General features: G+C 50.7%; 1 protein-coding gene across 2 annotated transcripts; it reads left to right on the top strand.

Moving 5' to 3' along the window:
- Nucleotides 1–1,402: 1,402 nt before the first annotated feature.
- Nucleotides 1,403–23,030, top strand: FOSL2 (FOS-like antigen 2). 2 transcript variants are annotated; one of them, XM_011956293.1, is made up of 4 exons: nt 1,403–1,937; nt 10,161–10,412; nt 14,830–14,937; nt 18,026–23,030. In XM_011956293.1, exons 2-4 carry the CDS (start codon nt 10,176–10,178, stop codon nt 18,542–18,544), a joined length of 864 nt encoding a protein of 287 aa, XP_011811683.1. In that variant the 5' UTR covers nt 1,403–1,937; nt 10,161–10,175; the 3' UTR covers nt 18,545–23,030. The 2 variants fall into 2 exon arrangements, with proteins under 2 accessions (XP_011811683.1, XP_011811682.1); XM_011956292.1 differs by lacking the exon at nt 1,403–1,937 and having other exon boundaries at nt 10,164–10,412; nt 17,975–23,030.
- Nucleotides 23,031–24,953: the final 1,923 nt, after the last annotated feature.

Raw genomic sequence — 24,953 nt, 5'->3', positions numbered from 1 at the left:
GTGCGGGCCCGGGTGCACCTGGCGGCGCGGGCGGACCCCTGCCCTCCTCTCGCCGCCACTGCCTCTTTTGCTTTCTTTTCCTTTTCTCGGCGAGAAAATACCTACGGGCCACCGTTGTTAAGTTCTGGATTTTCGTCCTCTCCTCTCCCACCACCCCCTTTTAAATCAGGGGATTGGGGAGTGGGCTTGAAGAGACAACATGCCCTTTTCCTCCCACGTTATATTTTACCCAGATAAACTCCTGGAATTGTAGGCCCCCTACCAGGAAGAGCCTGTTATCTCCTCCCAAGAACTACTCCCCCTCCCCAGTGCCCGCCCCTCCTCGCCCCCCGCCCCGAGTCTTCTTTCTGGGTGGTGGACAGACAAGAAAATCTTTGCACCCACTGGCACCTTTCGACATCCTGGAACCCTATTCTTTCAGGAAAGCCTTCTCTCTCTCCTCCCCGTTCTCCATCAGTCTTAGCTCCTTTCTGAAAGGGGTTGGGGATCCAGAAACATGGTTGAACTCCTTCAAGTAATCTGGAGCGAGAGCGAGGGCTGCCGCTCTGGGAATCAGGTGCGAAGGTCAGGAAGGAAGAAGCCAACCTTGATTGGCTCATGCCGCCTGTGTGCCCCGTGCCTGCCCGCCTGCCCGCCCGTCTTCAGTAAGGGTCGGGGACAGGAGGCTGCACTGCCCCCCAGGAACGAAGGAGCACCTTGAGGGTCTGGGGGTACCTGGAGCAAGGAGGCCGGCAGAGAGAAGAGGGGGTCGGGTGGGGGAAGAGACATCACACAGGCTCCTGGGTGGTTCTGGAAGCAGAAAACAACTTGTTTCTAAAGCAGCCGGACTGGTTTGCACTGGAGGGATTGTGTGTGTGATCTCTGTGTTTATAAATACCAGGAAGGTGTTGTTGGGGGCGGGGGGGGGGTTGCTGATGGCGTGCCTGCCCTCTGCTGCGGCTCCCCACCCGCTCTGTCTCGAGAGAGAGCTGGGTTAACGCAGGCCCAATACAACATGAAGCCCACAGTGGTCAGCATCTGTGGAGTCTAGCACAGTTGGCTGCAGCAAGGAATGCTCCATAAGGCGGTGGCCTTGGCCTCTAGAAGGGGCTGGGGTGGGCTTCCAGGGAGGGGTGGATTCAGCTGGAAAGTCTTATGGAACATGGCTCTCTTTTGGATCTGATGAGGGATCCCTTGTTCCAAAGTAATTCCCTATACCTGGTGAGTCCCCAAAATGGCTTTTCTGCCTTCCCTCTGCCTCCCATGGTGCTCCTATAAGCACCCGCAGTAGAGACAGCCTGGTCTGTTCATTGAGGGTGCAGTCAATGCACCGTTCGTATTGAGCACCAAGGTGATGAGTTTTAAATCCGAAAAGTTACTGGTTATGTTGGCTTCCCAGCCCCGTTGGTGGTTTGTATTGAATGTAAACATCATGAGGGAATAGGTTGAAGTCTGTACCCATTCCCTCCCTCTCCCGTTCAACAAACCCCAAACGCCTGTCCTCCTCCCTGAAATCAGGAAGGGATCTTTTGATTTCTTCTCTGTTCTTTTCCCTAATGTGTCTTTGGCAGTTATCGTTGGAGTATTACAATCTCACTGCCTGGCTTAGCATAGACCCTGGGGCCTGCAGGGATGTCAGACCGGACATCATTGCCTCAACTGAATAATCTGTGTCACCAGGGCTTTGAGCCCAGGATGTGAGCGGAGGCAATTCCCGGTTTTGGAAGAAAATCAGACAGGAAACCAGTGCTAGGAAGAAGGAAGAGAACTCAGTCCAGCAGAGTGTAATAGGGCCTCATTACCGAAGCAAAAAGCAGCTGTTGGCTAATTCCTAGCATGCTGTAACACATGAGGATTTTGCAATTAGCAATAACCAGTGCACGGGGTTCTCACATAGACGCCTGCCCATTCGACCTGGCAGTGTGTGAGACGCCTTTCAAACCAGAGGGACTGGCAAGGTAATGCCACTTGAGACGAGGTTCTTGGCCTGTCCGCTCCTTGGTGTGGTCGTGGTTGGGTGGGGGAGGAGGAGGAACGGGGTGGATTTTTCCGTCGTTGCTCCAACTGTGAACAAAATCGTTCTGTGGTCCTGAGGACTGACCTCAGAGGCTTTTGTTCCTTCACAAGTCTGTGCTATGACCTTGCCCGATCTTGGGCTGGAGGTAACTACTACATACTAGATAAAACCTGTAATCACTTTATTTCTCTCAGCTTCCTTTACTGGGAGACTTTCCTGGCAGTTAGTAGATGGGCCTTTCTCTTTTATGGCATATCTCAGTGGACTGATCCATATGAGACAGTTCTCTGGTTTTTCTTTGGGGAAGTGAATTTTATTTTTTTCAGGTCTCTCTTTTGGGAGTCCAATATTTCTGATCAGTTTGTTGCCAGTTCTTCAACCCAGAGCTTTCCCGTCCCCTCTAGCTTCATGAAGCTGATCTTAACACATGGCCATGAGCTCCAGTGACTTTGGGGGTGGGGGGAGCAGACTAGTCTTTGTTCCAGCCTCTGTTCTTATATATGGCAGGAACTTGAGGCATGAAAAATATTTCCTGTTCCAGTTATAGTTTTAATCTCAAAAGTTGGTCATTGGTGATTTTGTTTTGTCAGTAATTGTTGCACACACCTCCCCTTCTTGGATTTTTCTTTTTGCTGTTGTTTTTTCTCTCCTAACTTTCCTAGGAAAACATCTCCCAGATATATGCCCTGCCTGGCTGCTTGACTGTTACGGTTTCAGGGCCTGAGCATTACGCAATCCAGCCAGTTACACAAACATAGGTCATTTCATAACTTGTTTTCATCAGCTGGCCCCCTTTTAATGAAAAAAACAAAACAAAAACAAGACCTAGAACTTTTCCAAGGCTGCTATTTCTCAGATAACTTGTGAAAATAAATCAAGGGCAGTATTTCCTTTTTGGAGTTAAGGAATACCAGACTAGCACTCTTCTTCCTCAACCACTCCTTCCCAAGACACACACACACACACACACACACACCCCACACACACACACACACAATTCCCCAGAGTGAACTTTTGCCAACTGTACCAGACTGGGACATTCCTCACATCAAAGAACTTTTACCAGAAATGACTGTGATTCCCAACCCAGCTTCAATCATACCTCTCTAGTGCCCTCTATGGGAAATTTTTAGGACAACTATCTTGGGAATGTATTTTTCCAGTCCCAGAGTGTTAAATTGGTGAGTTTGGAATTCTTAGGATGCTTTTTCTTTTTAATGAGGGACAAATAAATGCCACATATTTAACCTTGGTTAACTAGGAACTGCTTGACTTTGAGTTTCTTTTTTGTTCTGTTCTAAATAAAACCTGGTTAAAAAAGGAGTGCTTTTTTCTTTTTCTATTTTGATGTCTGTCTGTTCATTAGGGTGCCTTCACAATTTGTTCAAATTCCCAAGGCATGTTTTCTTATGTGCTTATATTAGGAGGGGGCTTGTTCAGTTGGTGGGAATGTGGGAGGCATAGATTAAGGGTCTGGTGCTTTTTTTTTCCCCCCTTGATCTTACAGATGTTGTAGATTAGGATCAAACAAAATGTTATCCCAAGAATTTGTCTGTTCCGCTGATTCTTGATGGTGGAAGTCAGCTTCACTTTTTCATCAAAGGGACTGGGGTGAAATAGCAGTCATGTATTGTCTGACTGGCAGTTGAATTTTCCTATCCAAAACCCTGAGTGCATTTCCACTACCTATTTCTGTTTCTGCCTGTCTTATTCAAGGTGAGGGTAAAATTGGGAGACTTGTTTTTTTCTTTTCTATCTTAATACAAATACAGCAGAACTTATTCATCCAAATCACTATTGTCCCCTTCCTTGTTTTTTCCTTGAGGAGACTAAATGCTTATCCGAATGCTGTGGCTCTTCTCAGACTGAGAAAGGTTTTGCAGTACCCCCTCTTTTGCAGTTGCTTTCAGCGTATTCTTTTGAAAATCCTCCCTGCTAACAAATCTTTGTCCTCTGAAGGGTGAATTTGATATTTGGAAATTACCAAAAGCCTCTTTGGAGCCAAGTCTGACATACAAGTCTGGATGATCCCGCTGAGTCCAAAGTAGGGTGGGACCCCGTGTCCTTCAGGCCTCTGGAGTCTACCTGGGAGAGCACGCCCACGACAAAGGACACCAAAGCAGGCACCTTTGCCATCAGTAACTTGGATTTTTTTTTCTCATTTATTAGATAGGAATAAAGATACTGGTTGTGATAAGTAAGGAGATGAACATTCTGGTCTATTCGTTGAAACAAAGAAAAAAATAGCATCATTACTTTGTGGGTATGTCTCATCTATGTTGTACGTGTTGTCTTTTGGTGGCCACGGTATTTCAAAATGACAGCAACTGCCCTGATTGGGGCAAATATATCTGTTCCAAACCCCATCTGGTAATTCTATCCCTTCTCAGCTCCCTGGGCCAGAGAGGGAAGGTGTAAGATTTCTCCTGACCCACCTGGTCTCTCAGCCCTGTCCCATGGCAGTGAGACTTTCCTAGGCTCACCTTCCTGTGGCTCTAAGGGAGGATGAGAGGACATGTCATTCCCATGGAGTGTAGAGCCTCCGGGGAGCTGTGGGGGCTCCAAAGGGGCCCACAGAATAGTGGGGTGTATTCCCCAGTGCTTTGGAGTGGCGCTTCTGGCCAAAAGGGCCCTGGCAGGGGCTGCCTTCTCTTTCTGTTTCTTTCCTTCCCTAGTTATCTTCCTCCTGGCAGGAAGCCAGGTGGAAGAGGCTAGAGTAACTCCTTCAAGGGAACCCAGGAAAGCAGGGAGGCTGAAGGGAGGCGGGTCACCTAAGAGAGCGTTTATAAACTGTAAAGCTTTGGGAAATCACAACTTATTAGTAACAGTTTCCATTGTGACATAGTGGTATTTCTTCAGAGAGGAATGAAAGGTCAGAGGTCAAAGTGATGTTCAACGCAGAACCTATGAAGACTGGTTAAATTCCTTAAGGAAGGCTTTGGGGAACATCCCAGCTTCAGTAAAAATACAAAGCATTTGCATTAAACTGGACCTCAGAGGGGATGTGACGGGAAGTATGAGACAGCGTGTGCCCTTATCCTTTTCTCTTCCCTGGAGCCAATCTCTAGGCTGTTGGAGTTGTCCCTTTTCCATCCTGGGAGTCTAAAGAAAGGGTTTTTAAAGGGAAAGAACCCAGTCCCTTCCTAGATACACTCAATCATAGCTGCTTCCCTGGCAAGGCAGGTTACAGAGTCCACAGGGCTTCATGGCTTGAATGCTTGACAACCCAGACGAAAATCCATCTGATGGAGAATTGCCTGGCCAAGGGACTGGGCCAAGAACCCCAACCCTGACTTCCATCTCACATACCAGTTCTGCCCACTCACAAGTCTCTGGGATAAGCCCTCGGCCCCATCCAGGCCTGTAGGGGCCCAAACCCTAGTTCCAATACCTGTCAGCAAAAAGCCACGGCGGGTTCATGCCTGAAGCCAAGGCTCTAGTATAGAGTCTCAGGAGGCAGTTTTCCCAAATCAGCAACTGTTGGGCTGGGGAATGTCTCTGACCTGCTGAGGTTTGGTGGCCGTCGAGGGTCCGTGTCCTCAGCTGTCTTGCTTATTGGCAGTGGAAGGAGCACGCGCATCCTTCCTAAGCAGCCCCGTGGCACCCTAGCAACAGGGTACAGCAGGGTGATGGGAGTTGCCATGCCCAAAGACCACAAGGCTTGTATGGGTTTGAACGTCGACTCAGGGTCTGGAGGTTCAAGCTGATGAATGCGAGCCCATCTCCTCGGCTACCTGGGTTGAAGGAACATCTCAGTTCTGACTGTTTGCTTTCTTATTTCCTCTGTATTCTTTTCCCTGCAACCTGAGCATGGGAGATGAGAATGAACCTCTGGGACAGGGGTTGGCAAACTATGGTCTGAGTATTTTTCTAAATAAAATTCAGTGGCACAGTCATGCCTATTTGTTTACATGTTATCTAGGGCTGCTTTCGCACTGTGGTGGCAGAATTGAGTTGCAGCCAAGACCGTATAGCCCACCAAGCCTAAAATATTTGCTGTCTGACCCTTCACAGCAAAAGTTTGCTAAACTCTGCTCTAGGAGGTAGATGGGGGACCACTATATCCTTTTATAAGCATTCTTGCCCACCCAGCAGTTGACAGGGTGACATGGTAAAGTATTTCGAGGCTTTGCCAGGCTGGAATGCTACACAGGCATCCAGCATCTTCAGAGTGTCCTCGAGGAGAACATGTTGGCTACAGAGTCCCAGGGAGCCAAGTGAGGTTTTTGGGTTATCTCTCCTGATCCCGTCACTCCCAGCACACTCCTGGCACTGCAGCAGGTCTGAAACAGCCCTGTAGCCCCCAGCTGAGCAGCTCTATCTTGGTTTGTGTTTGATGTTAACTCGTCCATAGAGAACCATGATTTATCTCCAGTGTGACATTTGGCTGATTCTCGGGTCTATTGGCATAGAGGAATGCTAGGCTAACTGCTGGGACCACAAACTCCTAACTTCACCTCTTCTCTCCTGCCCCAGTGTCTGAATAACACGTTTCTGAATAACACGTTTCTGAATAACATGTTGGGAGTTGAGACAAGGCCCATCTGCCAGATCTAATTGAAACTTTTGTGTGTCTCCCAGAGAGGCTTCTCTTGGAGACAAAAGCCTTCTTTATCAGAGCCCTGGGCCCCTCTGGGGATGGGACATTGTTTTCCTTGCAGTTTAGAGCCAGTGCATTATCCAGATGGCTTTACCTCCTGTCTGAAACAAGGTGTACATGCGTTTTCAGAGGCAGTCATTACCTCCTGGCTGGTTTTTATTGCTGTCTTGTTTTGTCTAGACCAAGCCATTGCTGCAAGGAATCTGGCTGATGTATACCGGGGAGCACACGCCGCGGACCTGCCCTCCACAGCGGGTGGACTGGAGGGCCTCAGAGGGGCTAATAGGCATCCACTTATTCCGAAGGGGTCTTTGTCCCTCAGCTTTGCTTCAGATTTTCTGCTGGGTTCCCCAAGCCTAAAACAGGAGCACTTTTATTTGTTGGAATGAGGAGTGACTTTCTTAGGTGCTTTCCTAGAAGGAAAGCTGACAGCTTCCCCATGGAGGAGGGGGATCATATCAAACCATTGTGTGCTGGATGCCTCAGGTGCATTTCAAACCCAGAATCTGGCTTGGGGAGAGAAATGGAATTTAAAAGTTGGGTGCTTCCCAGGAGTGGGGAGCTGGCACTTCTCCCTGGAGCCTCCTGTGCAGAGTCCACAGGCACATCTAATGTTGATGGTGATGGTGGTGATGACCTTCCATTTGTCTGGAGCAATGTTCCTCAACCCTGGCTGCACAACAGAATCGCCTTGGGAGGTTTTTTGTTTGTTTTTGTTTTTTTAAAAAAAAACTTATCAGAGCCCGGCCCCAAACCATTTATTTTAGAGGTCTAATGGCGAGGCTCTGACATTGGTGTATTTTTTACAAGCTCCTTGGGAATATTCTCATGTGTAGCCAGGGTTGAGAACCACTGGTGTGCTTTTATAGCCTGAAGTAGCTACTCATTTAATCCTCATGACAGTGCAGTGAGTTTGATGAGTATTCCCCTTTACATCCATGGAATTGAGTCCTTGAGCCCAGGGCAAGGCACTCAGTGGCTAAGACAGGCCTTAACCCCATGCCTCCTGACCCCGAGTGCAGTGCTGACTCCCCACCCCTCCCATCCGGCAACTCGGGAAAAAGATAGCTGTCTGGGACTTGGTGCTTCTACACACACTCAGCCATGCCTGCTGTTCTCACGACTCTGCCTACTCACAGCCCAGCCCCAATTGGCCATTTTTCCTCTTTGAAGATCATTTCCCACTTGGATGCTTTCCTGTTCACTGCACTCTTCCCTCCTTCACGTGCACACACCTGCTGCTTTTCAGTCAGCGCCTGATAAAAAGCCCACTTTTGTTTGCCTTCAGAAATGCAACTCAGAATCTATCACCCTGGGCAGCTCTCTTCATGGATCCCAGAATCCATTGTACTGGGTAACTTTTCTCCAGAATCCTGGAACCCATTGATCTAGGCAGCTGTCCTCTTGAAGCCCAGAATGCACTGAGCTAGGTAACTTTCCTCCAGAATCCCAGAGCCCATTGCTTTAGGCAACTCTCCTCCTGAATCCCAGAATGCATTGCACCAGGTAACTTTCCTCCAGAATCCCAGAACCCGCTGTTGTGTATAGCTCTCCTCTTGAATCTCAGAATGCATTGTACTGGGTAACCTTCCTCCAGAATCCCAGAAGCCATTGCTCTAGACAGCTCTCCTCCCGAATCCCGGAATGCATTGCACTGGCTAACTTTCCTCCAGAATCCTAGAGCCCATTGCTTTAGGCAGCTCTCCTCCTGAACCCCAGAATCCATTGCACTGGGTAACTTTCCTCTAGAATCCTAGAATCCATTGTGCTGGGCAGCTCTCTTCACTGAATGCCCTTGGCCTGGGCCCCTGGGGTGGTCTGGGAGGTGAGGCAGCTGTTCCACCATACAGACTGGGGTCAGGCAGATAGGAGGGAATTGAGCAAGAAGGGGTCCCCAGCTCCGTCAGCTGTAGTGAGGTACTCTATGCATTATTTACACGGCAGGAACCCTGATGTGACGAGGCAAAGACAGTGGTGGTTCCAGCTTCCATTGCTGCGAATGCTTCTATTCTAGTTGGTCTGATTGGACCAGCATAGGGAGGGTACTACAGCATCCATGCTAATGATAGTGGGGTTCCATTCGGGGCCAGTGGGACCTTCTTGGTGAGAGGGAAGGTCTATAGGGGATGACCTGACACTGAGGGCAGTGGGGGTAGATAACCAGCACTTAGGGCTGGATTTTGAGAAGGAAAGAAGTAGTGGCAAAGGAGCTTCCATACACTGTGTCCAGGGGCTCTGGCCTCTTTGTTGGGCTGGACTGGGTTTGAATCCTGACCCCGCTGCTTATTAGCAATGTGGCCTTGGATAAAGTACTTAATCTCACTAAGCCTAGATTTCTGTCCCTAAAATGCAGCTAATGGTTGTTCTTCCCTCAGAGGGAGATTTAGTGAGATAATCTAGGTAAGACATGGTGGCTGACATTTAGTAAGTGCCCAGGAAATGTTAGCTGTTGTCATCATTTCACCCACTTTTTTAAGTGGGAAAGAAACTACTTGGAGAAGCTTGATGTGGACACAGGAGTCATCTGAAGATGAAGGTTCACCTGGGTTCCATTAGGGGGACTTTCCCCTGGAAAGCTAGAAGTGGGGGGCCCTCCTCTCCTCCCCACTTCTTCCATTTTCCAGTAGCTGCCTTGGAGAAAGGTCAAGACCAACTGCTAAGGAGCACAGCCCATTTTAGTTTCTATACTCTGTCATCATCTTATATTTTAAATAGAATGCTTCCTGCAGCATGTTCCAAAGAGTTCTGCAACGTGGTCTGGGCATAAATTAAGAAGCGGGGAGAAAACTGCACTAGCAGCACCAGAGTTTCCCACAGAAACATCTGTGAACATAGATCGATGCCTATGTAGCGGAGTAGAGAGACACACTCAGCCGGTCTGCCCCAAGCAGGATGCTAATGATGGGAAAGGAGGAGGGACAAGGAGAGCAAGGGATGTCTGGCTGCAAATGCCACTCGCTACTTGTTAGTCTCGTGGGTTAGAGGACATCTTTTCCTGGACCTGGCTGTGCCCTGATGGAGTCATAGCTCTGTCCTGAACCTCTTTGGAAAGTGACAAAGGCAGACACAGTATGCTCCCTTGGTGATCTTTGCTGGTGCAAAGCTAGTGGTGTGCAAATCCCTTCAAGGTGTCCTGAGCCGGTACCCTGAGAAACAGTTGGCAGGTGACTCAGAGGCTTAAGAGACCCAGGTGCCACATCCTGCAGATGTGTATCCTGGAGAGCTGCCAAGAAGGCCTGCCGAATGTGAGTGCTGGGGACCACATTTATCTTGGAAGTCATTTGGGATATGACAGTTTCCTCACTGAGCCACCGGGGGATGGAGTTCTCAGGACCCCAGTCAGGGAGCAGGTCCAACGTGAAGCCCCAGGAATAATAGTTAAGATTTCCCTCTTGATTCTTGGATGCTCAGGACTTGTCCAGGCCCACCTGGGGGCCGGATCTTGCCCTCCAAACACTGACCTTGCTCTGTGCCGGTTTTTGCCTCGGCTCTGTTCAGTTATTATTAAGTATCCTGTTCAGCTTAGTATTTATTGGCTCAATTGTATTTTTTTCCTCATTTCAGAAATTCCGGGTAGATATGCCTGGCTCAGGCAGTGCCTTCATCCCCACCATCAACGCCATCACGACCAGCCAGGACCTGCAGTGGATGGTGCAGCCTACAGTGATCACCTCCATGTCCAACCCGTACCCTCGCTCGCACCCCTACAGCCCCCTGCCGGGCCTGGCCTCTGTCCCTGGACACATGGCCCTCCCAAGACCCGGCGTGATCAAGACCATTGGCACCACCGTGGGCCGCAGAAGGAGAGATGAGCAGGTACAGCTCAGACCAGTGGGAAGGAGCCACGTCAGTGGCTTTCAGAGCCCCAGAAACACACAGCGTTTTCCTGCAGTCTGGTAGGGTTAATGTTCTGAGAGCAGGGGAGAAAAGGGAGCTAGGAGTTGAAGAGCACGTCATCCCCCCTCACTGGAGGTGGAACTGGAGACCCAAGACTCAGGCTGGCTCTGTCACCTCGCTTGTGTCCCTTAAAATCTCTGAGTCTCAGTTTCCTCAGCCACAAAAAGGGGATCATGGTCCCTGCCAGTCAGGACTTGGCTACAGATGGGAAGGACCGTCACGACCTGCCACAGCAGGATCCTTCTCTGATCCTTGGCCAGAGGGCCATGGGACAAGCAGCCAATGAACCCTGGCTGTGAGCTTTTTAGGATTAGCCCTTAGCTGTTTCCCAGGGTCTAGTGCAGGCCAGGCACCCAGCAGACCTACAGGGTCAAGCTCTGGGCCGGCACTGCCCTCAACTTCCCATTCCTGCTCAGTGTTCCAGGCCTCCAACTCAGGGCAGGAGCCCATTTCAAGGGCCTAGAATGCATATTCCAGCAGTGCAGTAACTCTGGGTCTTTAGAGTCCATTCAGTGGCATGAACAGATGGAAGGATGAGGCGGGGGAGGCCAGACATCAGCCCTTTTCTCTTCAAGGGGCTCAGCTTTGAGAAAGAACCTGGCTGGAGAGGGAAGCCAGAAAATGGGGAAGAGGCGGGGGCGCTGCTATTTAGGCAGCACATACCCAGGACTCAAGAGGCTCATTGCTCGGGTCAGCAGTGAGCCAGGGCAGTGCCAAGTCCCCTGGTTCTGGAAAGGGAAATCAGAATCATGCATAATTCCAGAAAGAATGGAATACAGCCTCAGAGAACCCCGTCTCACCCCCATGTGAGATGATACAAGCAAGGGCCAGACATACCTGCATGTGGCCACTCGACCAGTGAGTGGGGAAGTCTGGGCTAGATCCCAGTTCCCTGGACCCCTTATGCAGTGTTCTTTCTCCAAGGCTGTGCCACCCTGAGCCCAGGGAAGGGAAAATACTTTAGCAGTGGAATCCCTTTTCCAAAGGAATTGTTATCCTGGAAAACTATTCCAGTGACAGCTGTGGAACCCTTCCCCATTTCAACCACTGTCCATCTTCACTCTGTGATCCCCAGGGCCACAATGTTCCAATATACGGACCTTTCAAACATGGTTCCCAGTGGATCAGGGTAGATCCAGACCCCAGGATACTTGGAATTACAGGGATCACCACACCAAGGAACTGGAAGCTTTCTCAGGAGCTCAGCTCCTCCGAGGACAAAGCTGGGTGTTGCATCTCCTACTTGTTGGTTTTTTCTGTTAATGGCGGAACCACAGTGCAGAGCCACTTGCGGGGGGTGTGTCTGCTAGACTCTGTAATAGATTCACGGCTGCATGTGGGGCCTCTGCTGCTGGAGCAAGTGGCCAGTATTCTCCTCACAGTTGCTTTCTATAATTGCAGTTGTAAATATTGCAGTAGCCATGCTTATAATGACCTTTATAAATATGCTTCCTTCACGGAGTCCAAGGTGCAAAGCCTTATACTCACCGATGAGCTGGGCTCTTCTGGGATATAAGTGATCCTGAGTGAGAGCCAGGCTTGCCAGGGACTCTTTGGGGCTAGCAGGACCACAAAGCCGGAGGATGTGCTGAATGCTGTCTATTCTGTTTTCTTTTCTTCCCTCTCTCTTTTTTTTTTTTTTTTGAGATGGAGTCCTGCTCGTATTGCCCAGGCTGGAGTGCAGTGGCACAATCTTGGCTCACTACAACCTCCGCTTCACCAGTTCAAGCAATTCTCCTGCCTCAGCCTCCTGAGTAGCTGGGATTACAGGCACACACCACCATGCCTGGCTAATTTTTTTTTGTACTTTTAGTAGAGATGGGATTTTGCCATGTTGGCCAGGCTAGTCTCGAACTCCTGACCTCAGGTGATCCGCCCACCTCAGCTTCCCAAAGTGTTGGGATTACAGGCGTGAGCTACCGCGCCCGGCCACGCTCTCCATTCTCTTCTGGGCCTACCTCACACCAAATTTAGAAGTTTATATCCAAAAGGGACTTTGGAGACTATCTTTTCTCATTTTCCCTTTATACCCATTTTATAGACAAGGAAATGGAGACCCAGAAAGGTGAAGGTCCCTGTTAGAGTCACACAGTGAGTTAGCAGCAGAGCCAGCACTGGAACCCACTTCTCCTGACCTTTAGTCCTGCGGTTTTCCCACCACACCACCTAGGCGTGCCTCATACAATCTGGAGAATTTCCTTCCTTTTTTGAGAGGGAGGGAGAGAACAAGGAGCATTTTATTCCACATCAGTTGGGAATTCACACATCTCCCAGCAGCTCTGAGGAAGCCTGGGCAGTGGCAGTTTAGAACCTTGGCTGTTCAGGTTCCCAGCCCTCAGGGCTTTGCTCTGAAGCTTACTCTGGCTGTCACTAGCCTCCCCGAGCCACCCTGCTAGGGAGGAGCCTGCCCCCAGAGCCAGCCTGGTGCCTCATAGGCCTCCTCTGGAGCCCGCCTGGGAGGTTCCCTCTGTGCCCCGTGGCGGCGACTCTGAGGAGGTGGGGAGGGGAGGGTGTGTGTGGCTTGTGGGTGGGTACGTGGTGCTGCTGACACACTGAAGCTGGAACCACGTTGATTTCACCGCCCCGAACGCTTCCTACGTCGACAGCTCCCACAAGTTGCCCCACACCTCACCAGTCAGCGGAGAGACTTCTAGGTCAGTCAGGAGGCCGAAAGTTGTCCAGAAGCAGCCAAGGGGGAAGGAGGGCTTGAAGTGGGTCAAGGCAAGCCTCCTTCTTTTCTACTCCTCATTAGCGAGGGATCTAGGGGACTTCCTGGGCCTTAAGGGGAGCCCTTGTGGCCCTTTCTGTGGTGAGCCCTAAACCCAGGCCTGCAGCAGGGCCATAAGGCTTTCTTGGCAATTCTGCCGGGCTCGAGACAAGACAGGTTTAGGAGCAGCAAGTATTCAGGGCCTTGGCCAAGTGGCCTCATGACCTCAGCCGGGCCGTGGCCTCCTCTCTGTGTGACAGGCATGGGGTTGTCCTCTCTGGTGCTGTGATGATTGTCCTCTCTCTGCTGTTCAGAATACCACAGCAGCAGACCTCCAGGGCAGGAGGGAGCCTTGTGGGACTCTGACTTGGACCCAACCAGGACAGTGGCTCTTTCCTTCATGGGGAAAGGGATACTGAAGTCAAGGCAGTATCCCTCCTTGGGGCAGCTTCTCCCTGTTCCTCCAAAAGTAGCTTTGATTTTGCCCCCAGGGTCCCGTGAGAGCTGACCCAGGTCTTCTTCCCCTTGAGGTCTTCTAGGCTCCCAGTATAGCGCCGGGCACTTAGTAGGTGTGCAGTCAGTGTTTGATAACCGAATGAGTGGTCTTTCCCTTTGCATTGCTTTCTGCTTTGGCCCACAGCCATCTCCTTGTGTTACCTCTCCCTGACAGAGGCACTGGGGTTATGGCTCTGCAGGGCTCTGTGGAACCAGAGTATTAGCCCTGCTCAGGAGAGCAGAGTTCATGCTCTCTGGTGTGAGTGACAAGTTCCTAACCATCTCATTGGAAGAAGCTAGATCCTAAGCTCTTTGCAGGGGAATCTTCCTTTGTTTGGTTCGCAGATAAATCCTAAGCCCTTAGAACTGCATCTTGCACATGGAACCAGGTGCTCACTTGTTGAGTGGATGGATATGGTGGGCAGCAGGATTTTACCTGCCGGGGGCTCCTCTTCATTTTGCATGTCCTGTCCAACTTAGCACTGCACCAGGCATGTGGGGGAGTACTTGGGGTTGAACCGTGAGCAGCTGGCATTCTCGGATTGGCAGAGGAAATCGGGAGTGGAGTGGCACTCTTGACGCTCCCATCAGCAACATAACATTCCCCCCTGGGTGGTTCTTACCTGTGTGGGGACTCCAGGCCCAGCTACTTAACCAAATGGGGATAATGAGGCTTGCAGAGCAGGCAGAGTGATAGGAGGAGTAATTAGCCAGGGTTTGGAAGAAGCTGCTTAAGTGGGTGGGACCACACCTGGCTGGCAGGAGGGGACTCTTGGAGAAGCAGCCCCAGCTTCTTCTCTCTGGCCTGGGCACTGAGTCAGGGCTGATGTGACAGGTGCTGCCATCATGCCTGGTCCGGTGAATCCCTGACCCATTGCTGTCCTGTTTAAACATGGACTTTAAACTTGGATATCACCTTCTGGGGCAGATTCAGCTCAAAGAGCCCTCCCAGGCAGCCAGACATCAGGGAGCCACATGTTCTGGGGCCTCTGAGTCCAGCCATGCTCCTCTTGCCCTTCCTCCTCCTCTCCTCATTTCCAGAAGGGCTTCTTGCCTTACTTAAAATACAGTTGCTAAAAAATGCTGTGAACCATTGTCCCTGTTCTAATCATGATCCTTGGCTTTGGCCTCTAGCTGTCTCCTGAAGAGGAGGAGAAGCGTCGCATCCGGAGGGAGAGGAACAAGCTGGCTGCAGCCAAGTGCCGGAACCGACGCCGAGAGCTGACAGAGAAGCTGCAGGCGGTGAGGAGCTCTGCGTAGGGTGGGAGCACCTCTGGGTAGGCTGGAGTGAGAGCCCCGAGGGTCCTGATCCTGTCTCCCACAGCTGTCTCCTTACCCACAAGTGCTTTACAGATGAATCAGTGGAGATAGAGCTTTCCTTCCTTTGGACACATGGGTCAGCATTGTATTGATTGAAAAAAGAGAGAGGGAGGGAGGTGACGTTTAGCACCAGCCAGGGCCCAGAGGGAAGAAATGAACAACCTTCTCGGGGGGTGCTAGCCACTTTTTTTGTGCAGTGCCTGAGTGTTTTCTGCTCACAGAACGGTTGGGGCTCCTGGGTGAGGGATGGTGGAAGGTTGGGAGCCAGGGCAAGACCTGCCCCCTCCAGGGCTACTTCCCAAGGTTCCAGCCACTCCCATGCCTGCCACCATCAGGAGTGGCCCAGCCTGGCCTAAGCACTATGGGTTGGGCCAGGGAGAGGTCTTGTTGGAGATGGGTCACATGGCAGCCGGGTTGTATTTTCTTGGGGTTTTCTCATTTCCTTTATGGGCAGGCGGGTTCCCCACCTCTGTCATGAACTCAGAGCTGTGGCCATGGTACCGCATGCTGCCCTTGTGAGTCACTCTCCCGTGCCACCTAATTGCCCAGACCTGGGGACCCACAGCCCTGCCCTTCCCTCTCTTAAGCTTGACCTGACCAACGTCACGTAACTCCTTTCAGAGCCTAGCCCTGCAGGAAGGGCCGTGTGCTGTGTGGAGGAAGCCCCGAGTCAGGGATGACTGTCCCCAGTGGAATGCTTTCAGAGTGAGGAGATGAGAGAGACTCTGTCAGTGGTCCTCACAATAACTGCCCAGGATAGGGCTTTGGAAAACATCCCCTCACTTTTTTTATTATTATTATAATTTTTTTGAAATGGAGTTTCACTCTTGTCGCCCAGGCTGGAGTACAGTGGCATGATCTCAGCTCACTGCAACCTCTGCCTCTTGGGTTTAAGCTATTCTCCTGCCTCAGCCTCCCAACTAGTGGGGATTACAGGTGCCTGCCACCATGCCTGGGTAATTTTTGTATTTTTAGTAGAGACAGGGTTTCACCATGTTGGCCAGGCTGGTCTCGAACTGCTGACCTCGGGTGATCCACCTGCCTTGACCTCCCAAAGTGCTGGGATTACAGGCGTGAGCCACCACGCCCGGCCCATCCCCTCACTTGAGTTAATGTTCCCCGGTACCATCCACCTGCTTAGGCTTGTCTTTCTCTGTCCTGCAGCCCTCCCTCTGGGGTGTTGAATGAATTGAATTGCGTGAATTCTGTGATGCCTGTAGTAATGTCCCTCGGAGGTGTTAGAACCGGGGAGGATGAGTGGGAATTCTTCATTCCCAGGTGAGGCAGATCCACAATCCACTTCCTCAGCGGGCCCTCCCACCACTAACCTTTCTCTGATTGGCACTTCAAGGAGCTGTGCCCCATGTGGTGCTCCTTACCAACCGCCCCAGAATAGCCCTGCCCCCTGAGGCTCCTCTACTTTCCTCCCCTCCTCCCAGAGGCCTCACACCCTACTCCCCTGCCTCCCCCGCCTCCCCCACCTCCCCCGCCCTCTGACCCAGCCACCCAGGCCCCTGAGCCACATCCTCCACAGGAAGCCTCTCAGAAGCTCATGACGTTCATCAGACCCTTGAGACAGACGGAAACTGTTTTTCACTCCGGAATATGCTGTGCTTTGCTGAACGAAGCCCTTGCCCGTATGTCCTCACTGATGAACAGGAATCCATGTTAGGGAAAACGTGGGGAGGAGGCTGGTGACACACACCTCTTCCCCTCCCACAGCGGCCCATCCACGTGCGCTTGCTTGCTTCTGCTTCTCTGGCTGGGGATGAAAGAAGGGGGCTGAGGTCCTCGTGGAGTGACCCTGGCATCCTCACGGGCCCTCTCGGGCTGTCACGTTACTTCTATGTCAAGCATGGTGGCTGAACCGAATGTTCTCTGAAGGTTCTGGGAGTCCTGAAATATGTGCTTAAGAAATTGGAGCAAAAGGCTGGGCGCCGTGGCTCATGCCTGTAATCCCAGCACTTTGGGAGGCCAAGGCGGGCGGATCACCTGAGGTCAGGAGTTCAAGACCAGCCTGGCCAATGTGGTGAAACCCCATCTGTATGAAAAATAAAAAATTAGCCAGGCGTGGTGGCGGGTGCCTGATAGTCCCAGCTACTCGGGAGGCTGAGACAGGAGAATAGCTTGAACCCGGGAGGCAGAGGCTGCAGTGAGCCAAGTTCATGCCACTGCACTCCAGCCAGGGCAAGACAGAGTGAGACTCCCCCTCAAAAAAAAAAAAAAAAAAAAAGAAAGAAAGAAAAGAAAAAGAAATTGGAGCTAATAAAGGGAGGAGAGGCTATGATAATCCCACAGGGATTTGCTGAGCACTTACGAGAAGCCAGGCACTGTTCTAGGCGCTGGGGATACAGGAGTGTGCATGACAATGTCTCCACTCTAGCAGCCTAGGGCTTAGCATTTATCTATCCACAGGTGGGCTGGCATGGGGCTGGGGAGTAAGAGAAGGAGAGAGATGGGTAGAGGTGTGCTCCATGCCCCCTTCTCCATGCAGATCTCTGCAGTACTCACCCCTTGGGGGTACCGAGGGGGCAGTCCTGGCACCAAGGCCATAGAACATAGTAGTAGCACATAGACTCTGGAGTGAGATGCATTGGGAATCAAAGCTGGGCTACCCCACCTGCTAGCTCGGTGACTTTGGAAAATTAACCCCTCTGAACCTCAGTTTCCTCATCTGCAAAATGGGGTGATGATAACATCTGCTTCCACAAACTCCTGGAAGGTTGAATGAGATCATCTCTGAAATGCTTAACAGTGTCCTGCACGAAGTAGGTGCTGAGTTATGGCAGCTGCAGTTGTTTCTTCACCTGCTCTCCAAGCTGACTTTCTTTCTTTGGAAATGAAAGGAATCTTGAGCCTGCAGGTGACTCAGACCAGCAGGGTCTGTGGTTAGGTACGTGAGCCTCTGCTCTCGCAGTGTCTGAGGACAGACATTACTGGTTTTCTCTTTCCTGCCTAGATTGGTCCCTGGCAGGTTGCTGTCCCTCACATCCCTCTCTTTCCCTGGCAGGAGACAGAGGAGCTGGAGGAGGAGAAGTCAGGCCTGCAGAAGGAGATCGCTGAGCTGCAGAAGGAGAAGGAGAAGCTGGAGTTCATGCTGGTGGCTCATGGCCCAGTGTGCAAGATTAGCCCCGAGGAGCGCCGATCACCTCCAGCCCCCGGGCTGCAGCCCATGCGCAGTGCGGGTGGCGCGGTGGGCGCTGTAGTGGTGAAACAGGAGCCCCTGGAAGAGGACAGCCCCTCGTCCTCGTCGGCGGGGCTGGACAAAGCCCAGCGCTCTGTCATCAAGCCCATCAGCATTGCTGGGGGCTTCTACGGCGAGGAGCCCCTGCACACCCCTATCGTGGTGACCTCCACGCCTGCTGTCACTCCGGGCACCTCGAACCTCGTCTTCACCTATCCCAGCGTCCTGGAGCAGGAGTCACCCGCGTCTCCCTCTGAGTCCTGCTCCAAGGCCCACCGCAGAAGCAGTAGCAGCGGGGACCAGTCATCAGACTCCTTGAACTCCCCCACTCTGCTGGCTCTGTAACCCAGCGCACTTCCCTCCCCAGCTCCGGAGGGGGGTCCTCCTTGCTCCTCCTTCCCAGGGACCAGCACCTTCAAGCGCTCCAGGGCTGTGAGGGCAAGAGGGGGACTTGCCAGGGAGCTTCCTGGCTCTGGGGGACCCAGGTGGGACTTGGCAGTGAGTATTGGAAGACTTGGGTTGATCTCTTGGAAGCCGTGGGACCTCCTCCCTCATTCATCTTGCGAGCAAATCCCATTTCTTGAAAAGCCTTGGAGAACTCGGTTTGGTAGACTTGGACATCTCTCTGGCTTCTGAAGAGCCTGAAGCTGGCCTGGACCATTCCTGTCCCTTTGTTACCATACTGTCTCTGGAGTGATGGTGTCCTTCCCTGCCTCACCACGCATGCTCAGTGCCTTTTGGTTTCACCTTCCCTCGACTTGCCCCTTCCCTCCCCCAGTGTCAGTTTCACTCCCTCTTGGTTTTTATCAAATTTGCCATGACATTTCATCTGGGTGGTCTGAATATTAAAGCTCTTCATTTCTGGAGATGGGGCAGCAGGTGACTCTTCTGCTGGGGCTGACTTGTCCGGAAGGGGACAAAGTGCAATACAGAGCCTTCCCTCCCCTGACGCCTCCCGGTCACCATCTCCAGAACTCCCAGCCGGGCTCCCTGAGCTCTCAAGGAGATGCTCCCCTCACTGGGAGGCTCAGAGGACCCTTCCTGCCCAGCTTCGGAGACGGCTTCTGGAGGAGCGGCTTGGCCAGAAGACAGGGTGTGAGTGAGACAGTGGGGCACAGGTTGGGTTTGCCAAACGCCTAATTACCAGGCCAGGAATAATGCCAACAAAGCCACACAGGTATCCTAGCCAGCTTCCCTTCACCTGGTGTCTTGAGTAGGGCGTCTCCTGTAATTACTGCCTTGCCATTCTGCCCCTGGACCCTTCTCTGCAGACCAGGGAGGCGCCCCTCCCTAGGAGCCACACACTATACTCCAAGTCCCTGCTGGGCTCCGCCTTTCCCGCACCCTGGCTCTCAGGGTGACGCCACCCACAGAGATTTAATGAGCGTGGGCCTGGACCTTCCCCAGATTGCTGCCAGGCAGCCCCTCCCCAAGCCTCAAAGGAGCATTTGCCGAGGATGGAGAGGCAGGGGAGGGAGGCAGGAGGCCGTCACTGGAGTGGCGTCTGCAGCAGCTGCTGCCCCAGCACTCGCTCAGCCTGTCCTGGCTGCTCACCTCCCCGCAGGGTGCCAGGCCTTTCCTGCCCTCTGTGGTCATCTGCCACCTGCTGGATCAAGTGCTTTCTCTTTTACACTCCCCTGTTCCCACCCCAGTGCACTCTTCTGGCCCAGGCAGCAAGCAAGCTGTGAGCAGCTGGCCTGAGCTGTCGCTGCGGTTTGTGGCTCATGCGCCATTCCTGGTTGTCTGTTGAATCTTTCTGGCTGGTGGCATTGGAGATAGGATGTTTTGCTTCCCACTGCAGGAGAGCTGCCCCCTTTCACAGGGTTGGGGAAGGGGCCCCCTGACCTCCAGCAGGAGCACAGCTCAGCAGGGTCCCTGCTTCCCACCTCTCTGAGCCTTTTCTCCCCGGGATATGGCTCCTGCTGAGTTTCTTGTCCAGCAGGGCCTTGACAAAGGAATCCGGGGAGTAGCTCCTGGCCAGAACCAGCCTCTGAGGGGCTTGTGCTCTGCAGAGACTCTGCTGCTGGGGATTCAGCTCTAGAGGTCACAGTATCCTCGTCTGAAAGATCAAGTAAGATGCCCTGTGGAGAAAGCAGTGACACGTTCACACAGCTGTTCCCTCGCACGTGGAGTCCATGCGTGCTGGTCATTATTTCACGAACATGACCTGCTTTCGTGCACTAGACACACAGAGCAGAACAGCCATATGCTTAAAGTACATGGGCCAGTGGGACTGGCAGTGACATGTACAAGTGATGCAGAAACGAGAGTTTCAAAGAAAAAGCATTTTGTTTAAAATACTTTAAAAATGTTATTTCCTGCATCTCTTGGCTGTGATGCCACCCTCCCGGTTTCCCAGGGGCTCTGGGAGGGACCCTTCTAAGAAGATTGGGCAGTTGAGTTTCTGGCTTGAGATGAATCCAAGCAGCAGAATGAGCCAGGAGTAGCGGGAGATGGGCAGAGAAAACTGGGGTGCACTCAGCTCTCACAGGGGTAATCATCTCAAGTGGTATTTGTAGCCAAGTGGGAGCTATTTTCTTTTTTGTGCATATAGGTATTTCTTAAATGAAGCTGCTTTCTTGTCTTTGATTTCTAAAAGCCCCCTTACACCCCACTTTGCGCAGCAAAGATCCCAGTGCAGGTCACAGCCTGATTTGTGGCCAGGCTGGACAAATTCCTGAGGCACAACTTGGCTTCAGTTCAGATTTCAAGCTGTGTTGATGTTGGGACCAGCAGAAGGCAAAGCTCCAGCCAACACACAGGACTGTAAGAGGGCTCTGAGCTACGTTCCCTCTGAAGACCCCCAGGCTTTGTCATAGGAGGTTGTTCGACTTCCCCAAAGCCAGAGGTGATTTGATTTGGGGAAGACTGACTATTCACACCTAAGTCATGAGCATATTCTGAGTTGACTTCCTTACGGCTTGCCCGCCAGGTTCTCTGTCTCATACACACACACACACACACCCTTACTCCAGAATCACCAGACACTTCCATGGCTCCAGCTATGGGAACAGCTGCATTGGGTTGCCTTTGTGTTTGGGTTAGGAACTTCTGTGCTTCTTGTGGCTCCACTCACAAGGCAGCTCAGGGGTGTGGACTCCGACTGGGCTGCAGGCAGCTCTGGGGTGGCACAGGGCAGGCACTCTAATCAGCTCGTGTAAAACACCGTCCTCTTGGCCTCCTGGCCAGTCTTGCTGCGAATAGTCCTCCCCCTGGCCAGGTGAGTGGGGAAGCTGCTGACACAGGAAGGGGAGGAGATCCTGGCTGAGGCTTAGGAAATTGCTGGAGCCGGCTCTAAGCAGAGAATTCACTGGGGAGGTTTTCAGAAAGAGTCAAACATCATTCTGCCTGTGTTGGGGGCCAGGTGTGTCACACAAGCATCTCAAAGTCAAGAGCCAGCTGGGACTACTGCTTCTCTTTCTCAGGCTTTGGGGAAAGGAATCTCCCTCTGCTCTCACTTGATTCTAAGTGTGAGGGTGGTTGAATCGTCTGGAGCACTAGGACTTTTTTTTTTCTCTTTTCCTTGATGGACCAACAGTGCAAATGCAATCTCGCCATTTAATTTTCAGGTCAATTTCCTTTCCTGATCGGACATCTTTGTGCCCACTTTAGGAAGGAAAAGAATACACCTACTGTGTGCCAGGCACTGTGTTAGGTGCTTTTATATAGATCCTCTTTAGGATGAGACTGAGAGATGAGGACATCTCTTTATAAAAGGCCCCTAAGTAATGAATAAACAGAAACACTTAGAGGTGAGAAGGTCTGTCTTCAAAGATCCAAGGTAAGATTGCCTTCAGTCTGATGTTTGTTCTCAAGGACTTATCCCCGACAATATTCTCCCACTCCATACTTCTCCTTCTACCCCACCATGTGCTCCTGTGCACTCCTCAGATGGTCGAAGGGGTAACCCGAGTCCTTAGAGAATTTGGGGACCAATAGGATATGTGGTGTGTAGAACTTTCTTTAAAAAGCTTAAGGGGCCTTTGCTACCTTCTGCTTGTTGAGTTGTTTTGGCATTCATCTTAAAAGCCAGCATCTCACTATTTATTGACAGGTTGGGCTATGTGTGTGCGCATGTGTGTATACATTTCCAGGCGTGCGTGTGTCCTGTAGCTTTTTAAAAGGAAACCCAGTCATCCCACTATGAATCTGGCATCTTATGCTTCTAGTGTTTTGGCCATACATTAACCAAGGGGTTTAATTTATCCAATGCTTGACGACATGTTCAGGAAGGGCTGGATCAAATTTTGAGAGGGTTTTGGGAAAGGGAGGGGGAGAAGAAATGGACATTTATTTTATTATTTATTTTAAATGTTTACATCTTCTTTATGTTGTATCAAGCCTGAATAGAAACTGATAGCATTAAAATACTCCGTTCCTCTCTCTTTTCTCTCTTTTTTTTTTTTTTTTTTTTTTTTAATTTGGGATAATGCATTTTTGTTTCTACAGGGATTGTGATTTGTGCTGTATAAACTGTATAAAAAGGTTCTGTTTTTAAAGGTGGATTTTCATTCCTCTGGGGACAGTGGTCGCCAAGACATCTATATTGTAAGAGAACGTAGTGGAAGATCCTGTCCTGATTCCCAAAATTACTTTCTCTGTATGATTAAAAGTTTATTCCATTTATTTTAGTTTGTGTTTACTTGATTTTGAGGAAGAAAATATTTGACTTTGTACAAAGAGTAGGGTATCAGGGTGTTTTTCTGCCATGGGAGATGTGTGTGTATATATAGTATTTTGGTGTATAGTAGAAAATAAGCTTTGTGCATCTGTATTTGAGATATGTCAATGACGTGGAGTGAAGTCAGCTGTGAGACTGTGGAGGCAAAAACAAGTTGTATATGGTTCATGTGGCTCTGTGGGGAATTTAATTACCTTTCTGGGCACTTTTTTTTTTTTTTTTTTAAAGTAATGGTGAAATGGTCCCATTGGAGAGTCTCCTAAATAGACCTTCCAGGCAGAATCGCAAGCTCAAAATCTTTGTATAGTTTTGAAAATTGAGGAGTAGCTTTGTTTGGAAGCCTTTCTGGTGGTGTTTTCTGTCGTCGTTTTGTTGTTTTACTGTATGTAATACAAGCCTACAGTATTTGCACTAAAGAAAGCTTGTTAGAAAAAGCTTGCTGCTATGGAAGAAAGAACATATTAAAACTTCTTTCCCTTGCGATTTTTTTGGGGGGAGGGGGGCTAGCTTTTCCACTTTCAGTTGAGTAGCATTTTGTAGAATAAAATCAATTAAGATTGAAGAGCCTCTGATGGTTGGTTTATTCTGTCTTCCCATCTCTCCTTCTTTTTCTCTTTTCTTCTATTCTTCTCTACCTTTGGCCCTCATGGGTAAAGTTGGTTTTTATGTTGGTGGGGGTGGCATGGGGGCTGGGGGAGCTGGGAACTTCTTTCTGCTTGCTTAGAACCTCTTTCTGCAAAACTGTGAGGTGGGCTTCTGGGAGGGCATCGGGGCATCTCTACCTCCCCATCTCATAGTTCCTTTCCCTTTTGACCCCTTCCGAGTCCCTCCCGATCCTGTTTCCTTCTCAGGGCCTAATTCTCAGCCAGCTGCCAACCCTTGCCAAGCTGTGAGCCAATAAAAGTGTGAGATGCTATCCGTTCCTTGGGGTATTTTGTTTGAACAGGTTGACTCTGGAAACGCAGACATCTTCAAAGAACCAATTAAATGTATGGCTAAGGTTGTCAGGGAGGTTGGATGAGATCATGAGCAGGAAAGGGCTCGGAAAACTGCACAAATACGTGGGGTGATCACATCTCTAGACTTCTGTTTTTGAAAAGTCACAGGTTGTTAGGTGTTGAGCACTTGAAAGTGTCAGCTCGGGCCCCCATTATCCTGTAGACCAGGAATCCCAGGGTGATCGGGGAACATCTGCTCTGGGGTACTCTTTCCTTCTAGTGTGAATGATAGGGACGAAACTCTGTCATGAGTTAAGGCCCATGGTGACTGGCAGCTGGCTGAGACTTAGCCCTAGAAATTATACCACTTGCTCCAATATGCTTTATTATTTTCTTTTATTTTGAGATAAGGTTTCACTGTTATCACCCAGGGTGGCATGCAGTGGCACAGCCATGGCACACTGCAGCCTTGACCTCTCGGGCTCAGGTGATCCTCCCACCTCAGCCTTCCAAGTAGCTGGGACTACTGGCATCTGCCACCATGCCTGGCTGATTTTTGTATTTTTTTGTAGAGATAGGGTTTCACCATGTTGCCTAGGCAGGTCTGGAACTCCTGGACTCAAGCAATCCTCCCACCTCAGTCTCTCAAAGTGCTGGGATCACAGGCGTCAGCCACCATGACTGGCCTCCCACATGCTTTAGACAAGCTCAGTGTATAGGGCTCATTCTCTGGAGACACCAAGAGCACTAAACTGGGAGTCACAGGGACCCTAAATCCTAGGCCTGCCCCCAATACTCACTGGCTATTGAGGTTTGGAGAGAGCCATTTAACCTCTCTGACCCTTAGTTTCCTCATCAGCAAAGGAGCAGTGTCATGATAATATTATATATATAAAATATATAAGTGAACACTTAGGAGGAATAACAATATGCCTGCCTTTTTTATTTTTATTTTTATTTTTTTGAGATGGAGTTTCACTTTGTCACCCAGGCTGGAGTGCTGTGGCACAATCTCGGCTCACTGCAACCTCCGCCTCTTGGGTTCAGCTGATTCTCCTGCCTCAGCCTCCCGGGTAGCTGGGATTACAGGTGTGCACCACCGCACCCGGCTAATTTTTGTAATTTTAGTAGAGAC

Source organism: Colobus angolensis, unplaced genomic scaffold (genome assembly GCF_000951035.1).
Source record: "Colobus angolensis palliatus isolate OR3802 unplaced genomic scaffold, Cang.pa_1.0 Scaffold413, whole genome shotgun sequence".
In the NCBI taxonomy this organism is placed as follows: Eukaryota; Metazoa; Chordata; class Mammalia; order Primates; family Cercopithecidae; genus Colobus; species Colobus angolensis.
This window is presented reverse-complemented; position numbering and strand designations above follow the sequence as displayed.